Genomic DNA, 13,457 nt, shown 5'->3' with positions numbered 1-13,457 from the left:
CCGAATACCAAAGTATATGGCTGACGTCGGTCAAGGCGCATTAGTCTGACGTCAGGACGTCAGGGTACAAATGCGCATGACCGACGTCATATCCTCAGTCTTTTTTGCCGCATGGTCCGATGCAGAAGCAGTTTTGCAAGTGCAGGTTGGCGTTCTGAGATTTTCCGAAGTCGGAGTTTCAGACCGAATCCAAGTTGGCTAAGTACCCGTTGGGGATTATTTTGTTTTTTCTTGCCTCAGTATTTTACCGGATGTCAGAAAAAGTGAATAACTGTATTTCTTGTGGGAAACAGATACCTCATAGGGATTACCATACCTTGTGTATACCTTGCTTAGGGCCTGAGCACGACGTTGTTGGCTGTCGCTCTTGTGCTAGATTTAACAAACGCACTATAAAGAGAAGATTAGATTGTGCCAGGTTAGTTTTGGGAAGCGGTGTAATTATAAAATGCCGCCGGATGCTCCGACGCCCGCCAAAAAGCGCAAGGACAAAACAGCTAAGCCTAGGTTGGAAGAACCGCCGTCCGGACGCCGGTTCTTTAGAGGGCTCGGTGGAGCCAGGGTTCAGCCAGAAATTTCTTTGGAATCCCAGGGAGAGACTTTATTACTGCAAGATGTGACCTCTCAGGAGGTAGGCCAGGCGGAAGGGGCTTCTCAGGTGGCTGTTCTTCCCTCCCTGCCTAAGGTGGTTAGGCCCTCCTGCTGTTTCCAAGGCTTCTCCCAGGGCAGGCCAGGTTTTGTTTCAGGAGTTACCCCTAGTTCTTCAGGGTCTGTACCCAAGAAGCATATGCTTAAGATGGCAGAAGATTTGATTACAATGATTAGAGGTTCTATGCCCCCTCCTGATAAGAGGCCTAGGGTGGAACCTGAGCTTGGGAGTTTTGAGCAGTGTTCGGATGCTTCTGAGTCTTCGGCTGAAGACTTGCAGGAGTATTCCCTTACTCTGATTCTGATGTAGATGATTCTACTCCTTCTGCTTCTCCTCCTGAGGATTTTTCATTTTCAGAGACTCTTCATTCCATGAGGGAGCATTTTAAATGGGAAGGTCAGGATTTCTCTGATTCCAGGAAAAGGCTTAGGGAATTTTGTTTCTACCCCAGCATAGGCCTTTAGCTATACCTCCTGTTCTAGATGTGGTAGAGGATGTTTTGCAGAGGCTTCTCTGAACCCTGACTCTTTGCCTCCTGCTCCAGTTAAACCGGATAGATATTATAGGGTGCCTGAAGCTCATAAGTATCTTTTAAGAGTCCTAGGGCAGACCCAGAAACTGTTTCACAGGGGCCTAAAGGTGTTAAGGCTTCTGTTGTTAAAAATCCTGTTCCTCCAGATAAAGAGGCTAGGCTTTGGATAGATGGGGAAAGAAAGTGTATACTTCTTCCACTTTGGCCATGAGAGCTTTGAATTGCCAGTTTCACATGTTGAAATACCAAAATTATCTCCTTTCACAATTAAAGTCTAAGGTAGATGCTTTGGCGGAAGGTATTGAGTGTAAAGAGTTGCAGGATTTAGTTCATGTTTCTGAACAGGTGGGTAAGCATTCTTTGCAATGTGGTTTTGATGCTGTGCAGGCCTCTTCGAGGGTGGCTGCCACTGGTTCGGTTCTTCGCAGGCACGCCTGGTTGAGGGATCAGAATTTAGCTGAGCATGTGAAAACAAGGATTTTAGATGCTCCTTTACAATCTGATGTGTTGTTTGGTTCGCCTGTGGAAGCAGTTCTAAAGAAAATGGAAGACAAGGCTAAGTCTATGCAGACTGTTAAAGATTTTTGCAGGTTCAGCCTCCAAGTTTAGTAGAAATTGGCCTACCAAGGGGTGGACATATCCTGCTTATGATTCCCAGTCTAGGGGTAGGTCTAGACGTGGTAGAGGCAGAGCTCAAGGTTCTTTTAGGCCTAGAACAGGAGTTCACCTGCTCAGTCTTCTGGTGAGGGCAGGGGTCAGTCCTTTCGTAAACAGACACAATGACCTGCCTTTTCAGCTGCCAGAATCTTCTCGCCTGGCAGCACCTTTGGGAGGAAGGTTGGCACTTTTCAAAGAAAACTGGAGTTTAATTACCCAAGACAGATGGGTATTGGATATCATTCACCACGGTTACAGGTTTTATTTCCATACCTTGCCTCCTTTCAAAGGCATGCCAGACATTCCTCCTCAACAAAGGAAAGAGGCTCACAAGCAAATTTCTCTGTTGCTCCAAATAGGGGCCATTCAGCCGGTTCCTGTGCCAGAAAGGGGCCTAGGATTTTATTCTCGCCTGTTCCTAGTACCAAAAAAGGGGAACACGTGGAGACCAATTTTGGATCTGTCTATCCTCAACACTTATCTGGACATTCCAAAGTTCAAAATGTTGACGTTACAACAGCTTTTACCTCTGCTGGGCAAAGATCACTGGATGGTAACTTTGATCTCAAGGAAGCTTACCTTCATGTTCCTATCAGACTAATTTGCAGGAAGTATCTGCTGAGCTGGGAATTCTCATTATCAGTTCTCTGCATTGCCCTTTGGCTTATCTACTGCCCAGAGTATTCACAAAGGTTCTGGCTCCAGTGATAGCTTTCTTCAGGCTAAAAGGAATACAAATCTATCCTTATTTGGACGATTGCCTGATTCTGGCTCAAGGAAGGGATGTGCTTCTTCAGCATTTGGAATATGTGATAGCAGTGCTAAGATGCCTAGGGTATTCTGTGAACGAAATAAAGTCCAGTCTAGTACCCTCTCAAGACATGTGCTTTCTGGGTGTGAGACTGAATACAGCAACCCAGATGGCCTTTTTAACCCCGGACAAACAAAAGGATCTTTCTTTACTTCCATCAACTATCTCATCAGTCCGGGCTGACTGCAAGGACAGTCCTTCAAGCCTTAGGGTTCATGGCATCTTGTATTCTGGTACTTCCCAATGCTAAACTGCATATGAGGAAGCTACAATGGTATCTCAATAATGTATGGACACAGCACTGCCAGGATTTGGACACTGTCATTCAAATAATACCTTGCATTCAAAAGGAATTTTTGTGGTGGGCTCAGGAATGTCACCTAAACAAGGGACTCTCTGTGACCCGGCCAGAGGTGAGTCAGATTCTAACGACAGATGCCTCAGACACAGCTTGGGGAGCTCATCTGAATGGAAAGTGGATACAAGACAAGTGGCCTGCCAGACTGCAGCATCTACATATCAACATGAAGGAGATGTTAGCAGTCCAGTTTGCATTACTGGCTTTCAAGGATTTACTTCTTCCAGGGCAGGTGTTGATTCTAACAGACAACACAACTGTCATGTGGTACATCAACAAACAAGGGGAACACATTCTTATCCTCTATGCAGGCAAGCAATGATTTTGTGGGAGACTGCGTTAAGCTTGCAGCTGAATCTTCAAGCAAGGTTTCTGCCAGGAGCACAGAACTCCTTAGCAGATGTGTTAAGCAGGCAAATCATGGATCCCCACGAGTGGAAACTGGATCTTCATGTATTTCAGACATTGACAGTGTCATGGGGAACTCCAGACATAGATCTGTTCGCTTCTCCACTAAACCACCAGCTGCCAAAGTTTTGCACAAAAAGGTTTCATCACACAGCCTGGAAAGTGGATGCTCTTTCTTTCAGTTGGAAAAATCTTCATGTGTATGCCTTTCCACCTCTGCCTCTCCTCCCAAAGGTACTTCTAAAGGTCAGACAAGACAAGCCAAGGATGATTTTAATAGCTCCAGATTGGCCTCGGCAGCACTGGTACCCATTGCTGAGGAGTCTGGTAAGGAAGCCTCCATGGCCCTTACCTTTGATTCCACACCTATTGTCTCAGAAGGACGGGCATCTGCTCAATGTCAAGCTTCACTCTCTTCATCTAACAGCTTGGCATATTCTGTTTTGAACCATAGCAGGTCTCAGCTTCCTCAACAAGTTTTGAATGTGATTATGGAAGCCAGAAGACCTAGTACAAGGAAAGTGTACGCAGGAAAATGGAAGAGATTTTTATTTTGGTGTGCAGCAAAGGATTTGGATGTTTCTGAGCCAAATTTGAGTGTGGCTCTTCAATATCTTACTGAGTTATTGGACAAAGGTTTGTCTTTCTCTTCCATTAAGATTCATGCTGCAGCAATTTCAGCTCACTATGATTGTGACCCACCATTGTTTTCTCATCCTTTGTTCAAGCAATTTCTTAGAGGGGCAAAGAATATAAGACCCCCACGTAGAGCTCCTACTCCTGCTTGGGACCTCAATTTTGTGTTGGAGAAACTCACTCTACAACCTTTTGAGCCTGCAGCTACTGCTGAATTGAAATATTTGTCATGGAAGACTGCTTTTTGTTAGCCATTACATCTGCAAGAAGGGTGTCTGAATTGCAGGCCCTTATGGCGGTTGAGCCTTTCCTGATTTTTCATAAGGATAGGGTATCTTTACGCACTAATCCTTCCTTTATGCCTAAAGTGGTTTCTAGTGTGGCTTTAAACCAAACTATTCATTTGCCTACCTTTTATGCAGATCCCCAAAATAAGGGGAAAAGATTTTGCACACTTTAGATGTACACAGGCAGTTGCGTTATTATTTAAGCAGGACTAAGGATTTTAGGCAGTCTCAGCAGTTGTTTGTTTCTTTTGCTTTGAGTTCTCAGGGCAAGCCTGTGTCAAAACAAACTATTTCTAAGTGGATTGGGTTTTGCATTGCATTTTGTTATTCCCATCATGGCAAGGAGATTCCAGCTGGGATTAGGCCTCATTCCACTAGGGCTACTGCCACTTCAACAGCATTTCTAAGGGGTGGCAACTAAGGATATTTTGGAGGCAGCTACTTGGAGTTCAGTGCATACTTTCTCTAAGCATTACCACCTTCCTCTCTACTCTAAATCTAGGGCTGGTTTTGCCACGGCTATTTTGCAGGGCATGTTGTCAGCTCCTGCTTCCTTATGATTTGCCAGCCTCCCTTACCTCTGCTTTGGGATTCTACCCAAGTGTTAGGACTGCAGCAATGTGGTATGAAGAACATAGTACAGTTATGTACCTACCATAAATGTAGATGTTCGAAGATCCACATTGCTGCAGTCCAATTTACCTCCCTCCTTCCCACTGTGTTTAGGGGTGGTTGTGTGGGTGAGGTTATACTCTTGTAAATTTGTATATATTGTATATATATTTGGTGCAGGAGTGTGTGGTGTTTTTTGGTTTTAGCCTTATCTTTTTAGGGTCTTCTGACATCTGGGGCAAGAAAAGACGGAGGATATGACGTCGGTCATGCGCATTTGTATCCTGACGTCAGACTAATGCGCCTTGACCGACGTCAGCCATATACTTTGGTATTCGGGCCGACTGGGACAGCGGACTACCCAAGTGTTAGGACTGCAGCAATGTGGATCTTCGAACATCTACATTTATGGTAGGTACAAAACTGTACTTTGTTCCATACCATTTTTCCTAAGACCTCCCCAGCCCAGCATACCATTGCTAGATGTCCTACCCAGTCGGGCAAAAGTGACAGAAAAATAGCTAGCTTCTCTTCTCACCAAAAAGCCATCCAGGAGATTCCAGTAGACCAGAGAAGGTTGGGATTTTATTCTGCATTCTTTTTGGTTCTGAATTAAACCCAGGACCTCAGACCCATTCTGAGTGTTAGCCTACTAAACAAATATGCCAGGATGGCCCAGTTCAGAATGGTCATGGTTGAATCAGTTTTACCTTGCCATGGGGTGAATGATTGGCTGTGCTTATCTCCACATCAACATTGCAAAAAAGTCAAGAAGAATCTGCCATTTCATTAGTTAGTCATTGCCAGTTCAGAGTCTTGCCATTTGCCCTCACTACAGCTCCCAGGGTGTTCTCAAAATGCATGGCTGTCATAGTGACTATTGGGATACAAGATTTCCCTTTCAGTGGAGTCTCCTTCGGATGCCAGGACATATCTTCTTAGGCTTTACCAGTCCCTGGGAATCTCAGTAAATCTACAGAAGGCCAATCGTCATGCAGTTCAGAAAACCACATTTATGTTTTCAAATGGATACTGCTTGGTCCATGGTTTCCTTGCTTCCGGAAAAGATTCAGACTTTGAAGTAGGGTGTTAAGTCTCTGGTTCACAAACCCTCTCCTTCTGCAAACTTAGTTCAGAGGTTGTTGTACCTGATGGCGTCATCAATAAATGTCTTGGAGCTGAAGGTGGCTCTCAGTGTGTTGCAGGAACGTCTTGACTCCCTTCTCTGGGGATTGATATGTTGCAAAACAATCAACATGATGGTAGTTTGGTACAATAAACAAACAAGGCAGAACCAGATTTTACCCCTTATGCTGGGAAGCATTGAAGATTTGGCAATGACCTCACACCATTTTCTTACAGCAACACATTTCACAACTCCATTGCCTAGCAGTCGGACTCAGCAGATCTTTTGCCTCGTGAGTGGTCCTTCAATCCAGCAATAACCAACAAGGTATTCAGTCTCTGGGGCACTCCATGCTGCAGTCTGTTTTGCCTCCTTCTGCAACACAAAATGCAGCAACTGCTTTGCTATTCCTACCCCTCCCCCCTTGTGGAGAAGTCACTGACACTCTGTCCCAGCAATGGCCACCTGGGCATCTTTATGTATGTCTGCTTTTGCGCTTATTTCCCAGATTTGTACAGAAAATAATGAAACTCAAGGCAGCAGTCATCCTCCTAGCTCCCTTCTGACCCAGACAGCCCTGTTTTCCACTTCTAAAGCTGCCTCTCCAGGAGCCTCTCTGGCTGTTAGATTCAGTTCAGGATCTGATTTCACAACCTTCCAGGAAGCCTCACCTGGACCTTCACAACTTGAAAATGATTGCCTAGTTTCTGCAATTCCAGTAATGGCCAAATGAGAAGTCTCTCTCTTTAGAAGTAATAAGAATCCTAACAACATCCAGGAAGACACTACCTGTTAGGTCCATTGTAGTAAATGGAAGAGATTTCTCTGTTGCGGCTGCCCCCTGAACACAAACTCTCTTTTTTATCAGCCATAGCCTAGGAAATCCTGCTTTTCTAGCTACACTTGTTCAGTTGGCTAGTATTTCAGATTTCCTTGTTGGGTTTCAGGAATGTTCACTAGCTTCACATTCTCTTTTAAGAACATTCTTAGACCTCCCATTGAAGATCTGGTCCTGCCTTGGGATCTATGCCTGATATTTAAAGCCCTGACCAAACTTCCTTTAAACAAGCTTCCTCTGTGGAGGTAAAATTTCTTTCATGGCTACCAAAAGAATAATTTTCCGTCACTTCAGCCAGAAGAATTTCAAAATTTTATGCATTATCTTCATCCACCTTAGCATTTCACAAAGGCATGGTATTTATGTGGATGAATCAAACATTTCTCAATCTGTTCATTTGCACATTCTTCTTTCCTAATTGTACAAAAAAGGAGAGCACATCTTACCTTGGATGTAAACAGACTATTATGTTTGTACCGTCACAAAACCAAGTTATTCTTAAAGGATGCTTCATTGATTTTGCTCCTAATAAGCTGGGCCTGAAAGTTTGTAAGGTTTCCCTTTCTAGGTGACTGTCAGACTGCATATCTTTTTGTTTATGCTGCTAACAACAAGACTCTACCCACAAAACCAAGAGCTTACTCAACTAGAACTGTGGCAACTTCTACTGCCTTCTTTAGGTCCTCTTCAGTAGATGATATTTGCAAGGCTGCCACATTGTCTTCCATGCATAACTTCATTATGCATTATATACTGGACTATTTCAATAGGGCGAGATCATACTTTGGTGCTTTTATCCTGAAGGGTCTCCTGTCATGCCGCTCTGGGTTAATCATAGCTTGGGATTCTGACCTGCATGTGTGGTCAGATGGACTGAATGGCTAGGATACGAAAGTTATGTACTTACCATAACCTATTCTTTTGTTCCTGTCTGGCTAATTTGACTACCCTCCCTGCATCCTCTTTCTTTGTCTTGTAAAACCTGAGGGATCATGTAGTCCAAAAAACATTGTTTTTTTCTTCAGGCAGTATGGTGATACCTAGGTCTTGTGGTGCCAAACTAGATCTGAGGAAGCTATAGCGAATGGTGCATTGTGAGAGGGAAAATTCTTTAGCTGCTTGAGGCTAAAGCACTTCTGCTGCCTAAGTTTGATCTGACAAGTGGCTGCAGGACACACACGTCATTATAGTAAGTAGATAATTTTTGATGTTCTTCATTCCACATTGCTGCAGTCCTAACCACTTGCCTATTAAACGGATGACCAGAAAAAAGTGAATAACTATTTCTTCTTGAAAGAAAAAGTGAATAGGGATTACCATACTTTGTGTATACCTTGTTTAGGGAATTGTTTCACATGCTAAATCTCCAAAATTAATTTTGAATCTATTGAAATTGATGTGGATGCTTTGTCCATCAAGGATTGCAAAGAGTTGTTGTGATTTAGTTCATGTTGGGTAAGCATTCATTGCAATGTGCATTTGATGCTGTGGAGCTGATGCTGAGGTGGCTGCCGAGGGTTCTGATATGCACTGTTCTTCTGAGCAGGATCAGGGTTGAGAGGGATCAGAATTTAGCTGAGCATGTTAAGACAAGGATTTACAGTGAATCACAGTCTGTGTTGTTGTTTGTCTCCTGTGGAGCAGTTTTAAAGAAAATGGAGGAGGAGGCTAGAATCTGCTTGACTGCTGTTAAAGATTTTCAGACAAATGGATCCCAATGGATCAACTGGATCTTCTGTATTTTTCATGCCATTTCCAGAAATTGGGGAACTAGAACTCTTCTCCTAGACTCTAAACCACCAGCCCACTAAACTTTTTGCACAAAGGGTTTCATCACACAGCTCACTGGATGGAAAGTGGATCTTTTCAGTTGGAAAAATCTTCATGTGTATGCCTTTTCCACTTCTCCCTCTTCCTCAAAGGTGCTCCTCCTAAAGGTCCAGACACAACACAAAGGATGATTTTAATAGCTCCAGATTATTGCCTCGGCAACACTGGTACCCACTACTAAGGAGTCTGCTCTCTTCTCTAACAGCTGGCATATTCTGTTTTGAAACACAGCAGGGTCTCAACTTCCTCAACAAGTTTTAAATGTGATTATGGAAGCCAGAAGACCTAGTACAAGGAGGGACCCAATGGTTAGGACTGCAGCAATGTGGATCCTCGAACATCTACATTTATGGTAGGTACAAAACTGTACTTTTTCCTCCCGTTATGTTGCCTTTTCTTTTGGAGAAACCTGTTCGCCTTAAGGTGTCCAGAGTTTTCCCCTCACCCGCCTGACTGCTCAGATATTTTTCCATCACTTGACTTCTTGGTTTCTGTACTTATATAAGTGGTTATGGATGTTTTTTATTCACCTAGAGGCATCCAAATCATTTGCTTCTGCCCAGAGATGGATCAGTAAGAAGATGTACAGTAGCGAGTCAGTTATCCAAATGGAGCCTTCCAAAATTTTTGGGTAGGAAAAATCATAGTCTGTATATGTAAACGTTATATGTATTCACTTGTGCTTGTTTTTTGAGCTTGTAGCCTGCTTGTGTGCGATATTCTATATTGTGCACTGGAATCGCTCAGTGGTTGAAAAGTGTATACAGAAAAGCACAAGATTTTAGAAGGTTTTTATCCAGTTCAATGTATGTTTGATTATCTGAACTGCCCTAGGTCCCAATTAGTTTGGATAATCGATTCTGTACTGTATAAGGATAATTGAGCTTTTGTAGTGTGACCCTCTACGAAAGGATCATATCACTCTGTAATTTTACTTCAGCTGTCCTATAGTATTTGTCTTATCATTTAGGGTTAAATTGTAGTGCTTAAGATTTTTTTATTTGCTATATTCACCTTCCATCACAGGATGATGCAGGAAACCACATTACCTTTGCTTAAGGTTGGACTTCTCTTAAGAGAACTTTTCAGGGCAGATCCCGCCTCTCCCCTGCACCACTTTAAGGTCTAATTTTTTGTACTGGAAAACTTATCTCAAGCCTCTTTAGAACCAACACACAAAGCAGTTTTTGAGTGTGTGTAGCACATCTTTTTAATTGCAGTAACTTTAACCAGAATGATCTCTGAGGGTCAGGTCTTATGCAAACAATCTTCTTAATCGCCGCACAAGCAGTATGCAGACAATGAGAGCCAGTGAGCCCTGAAATAATCCAATGTGTGCTTTAAATAAAGCAAACACGTCCAGTTCAGTACAATTCAGTATAAGGATTCTTTCTTTATTCAGACGGACAAGAAGGTATAAGCATTTTCGTTCCAAAAATAGAAGCAGGAACTTCATCAGATACAAGGAAATTAAGGAAGTAAACTGTTTTAAATAGTAACTCTTACTTGACATCACTTCCTGGATTAGTGAAAACCACTCCCAAGTCTGAAAGCCTTCTGGAACAGAGGTTCTGAAACACTACACAAATGTTTCAGCACAAAACAGTATAAATATAAAAATAAAATATATATATATATATATATATATATATATATATATATATATATATATATATATATATATAAATAAATGCATATAAAAACTGCATATAAAAATTTCCTATTTAAAACCGTTTACATCCTTAATTTCCTTATATCTGATGAAGTATTGCTTATACCTTTTTGTTTGTCTGAATAAAGAAAGCATCCTTATACTGAATTGTACTGAACTGGATGTGTTGGCTTTATTTAAAGCACACATTGGATTATTTCAGGGCTCACTGGCTCTCATTGTCTGCATACTGCTTGTGCAACGATTTTCTTGGTGGTTTGTGCATTTTTTCGTCTTTTGTTTTAATTTTAATTTACCATTTTTTTCCAGAGTACTTGAATATTGGAGCATATATTTTACACTCTTTGGACATTGATAGACCATTGTATTTTAATTTGCTGTGACAGAATTGATCAGAAAAAAAACTCCCAGTTATTTATTCTTCAAGCCATTTGAGATCGCAGGTATTTAAATAACTTTGTATCAGTTGTTGTTAGAATGTTTAAAGTTTTTTGTTATGAAAAAATATAGCCTTTTTCACTACTCAAGTCTACTACTCACTCAACTAGGGTGGTAGCTTAACTTCACAGTAAACTCTGGTGGTGGCTTATTCTTTGGCCTTTTAGAGTGGTATCTTGGCTGAGATATGTGTTGTTGAAACATTGGCTTCTCTGCTTACTTTTGCAGACACTACAACTTTTATGCGATACTGAAGTCTCGATCTTCATTTGGAGCTACTGCCATTTGTGGAATCCTTTTCTGATTTCAGCCATGTCTCATCCCACATTACTTCACCCTATTCCCATTCTCTTCAGTTTCTGTGTTGACTTTAAAACTAAAATAAATGAAGGCTATGTCATTGTGTTTTTCAATCATTTAGTGTTTGTTGCTTGTCTCTTAAGATCTACTTCAGGGTCAGTAATTGCCATCTCTTTATTTTTTTCACAGGTGTGGAACATCAAGCAGATGATCAAGTTGACACAGGAGCATCTAGAAGCACTACTAGAAAAGTTTGGCGGAGAACATAACCCTCCTTCAATATACTTGGAGGTGAGTCTAATATTGATAATCAAGATGATTTCCAAATTTTGATGAACCTGACCTCTGGCTTGTAGCAGTGCTATTCTGGAAGTATACTTAAAAAAAAGCATGTACTATTTAAAGGTCTTACTGTAACTGTCTAGTTTTTATTTGAGTTGTCATGATAAATAGCAGTTTTCAGTTCAATTTGTGTAGCTTCGACTGCAGGTGAGAAGTTTAACAGGAAATTGATTTCTCCACTTTGACGAATACTATAACAGTATAGTAACTAAGCTTATACTCCGTTGTCAGTTCTTATGTGGTCTGCATGGCAGTTTTGATGTGGTCTGCATGTCCCAACAGTCAGAGAGCCATCTTGCTCCCCATGTACTGTAGTAACTGTGATGTAATACTGCTACACAATTTAGCATGTGCTCCATATAAAAGCAGTGCAACTTTTTCACCCCTTCTTTCCTACTTTCCAGTAGGTCTTTCGTACCATCTGGAAAGCTTTAGTTGCCTAAGGCATTTTCCATTAAAGAATACTTTATTGATGTTTATTTATATTTTTGCTGCAAAATTGCACTGATTTATGGTATTAGCTGCAGGCAGATGTCAGCTCATGGATGCATCTTTTTTTACCTGCCTCAGTTCCGCAGGTAATGTATTTGTTTTATTGCTCTGAACCTTTTCTTACTTAAAAAGCTTATCCTCTGAGCTGCTCTGTTAACCTGTTCACGTCCCACTGGCAAGGATTTTATAGCTTATTTGTTTCTCTGGGATGAATGCAGTATATACAAGGAGCATTGCTGTCATTTGTGGTGATGAGTAGAGTTTTTTTTACCTTTAAGCCTCAACACCACTGTGTAGGTTTATTTATGTCCAAAGGTTTAGTATGCAGTGAACCTTTTCAGATGCTTTGTCATGCCTCCATGTGGCATGATTTGTTATTGCTCCCCTCCTTGAAAGCTGCACCTCTGTGTGATCCCTGGTCTGCAGTGGAAAGTGTGCTGTCGCGCACACACCTCTCCCCTGTCTTTGAACTGAGTTGAGCAGGCTAAGCCTCTTCATTCTATTCCTCCTGCCAGCCAACTCACCTAGGTCAGTTATGGTTTTATCTTTGCCACCAGTACAGCCAGCTGAAATTATATTCAACATGGATCTTGAGTCTAGAACATTCTGTATTGAGAAAATCTGGTACCTTGGTGTCTGTTGTGGCATCTAAATTTTGTGTTGTTCCATCTTTGTCTTTGGATAATTATTTAGTTTCTCCATGTGCTTCACTAGGACATTTCAGTGGAAGACTTCACAGTTTTGAGGACATCTGGGTAATAGGCATGTTGGAGGGAGAATCCCCTATTTTACTGGCAGTTCTACAAATAAAGCAGATGCCTCGTAGTTGGGTATTCTTTGGTCAGATATCAGCTACCCCCCGTCCCCACCAGGTCATAATGATTGTTACTGTTTTCGCTTTTATTGTTTCTATTTTACCTCTTGAAAGTTTTTATTTAATGCAGAAGGTGACCTAGGTTTCAGCAACTCCTTCAAATCTTTCCATGTCTGTGACAGCTGTTACCAAAAAAAAAGTGAAAAAAATCCCCACTTTGAGACTCGTTTAGTTTAGATGAAGAAGAGTTTTCTGATTTACTCTCATCACTGTACTTTTGGCATGAGGAAGCCTTCTTTTCAGGTTTACCCCACTACAGGATTCCTCCTTTGGAAAGACCTTAAATTTAAGGAAAAACTCATGGAAATGGGGGTTGCAGGAAATGATCTTCCTTTTTGTAACAGCCATGCTGGTCTACTTTAACTTGAGACATCTGAGCATTTGTCAGTTCTTTCCATTATTCCTTCTTTTGAGAATTTGCATGCTGTTTTATCCAGGAGGCTGATTCACATAACTGGGCAGGTTTTATCAGGATCAGGAATAGTATAAAGTATTTGTTAAAAAACAAAAAAAAAAAATCTATTGACTTACTCTACTACAGCTGATCCGGCTATAACAGAGAGAATATAGGTTTTGTTAATGGGTATGTACAGAT

At 41.6% G+C, this 13,457-nt stretch overlaps 1 protein-coding gene across 1 annotated transcript in view; it reads left to right on the top strand.

Moving 5' to 3' along the window:
* The window catches only part of BRAF (B-Raf proto-oncogene, serine/threonine kinase), a 1,627,514-nt gene that overhangs the window by 163,591 nt on the left and 1,450,466 nt on the right, over nt 1-13,457 (top strand). Inside the window, exon 2 of the mRNA XM_044088485.1 lies at nt 11,344-11,445. Coding sequence (XP_043944420.1) covers nt 11,344-11,445 — 102 coding nt within the window. The remainder of the gene's footprint in view (nt 1-11,343; nt 11,446-13,457) is intronic.

Source organism: Protopterus annectens, chromosome 11.part0 (assembly GCF_019279795.1).
Source record: "Protopterus annectens isolate FY-2018-M chromosome 11.part0, PAN1.0, whole genome shotgun sequence".
NCBI classification, from domain to species: Eukaryota; Metazoa; Chordata; order Ceratodontiformes; family Protopteridae; genus Protopterus; species Protopterus annectens.
Note: the sequence above shows the minus strand (reverse complement) of the source record. Positions and strands in the feature narration are given on the sequence as shown.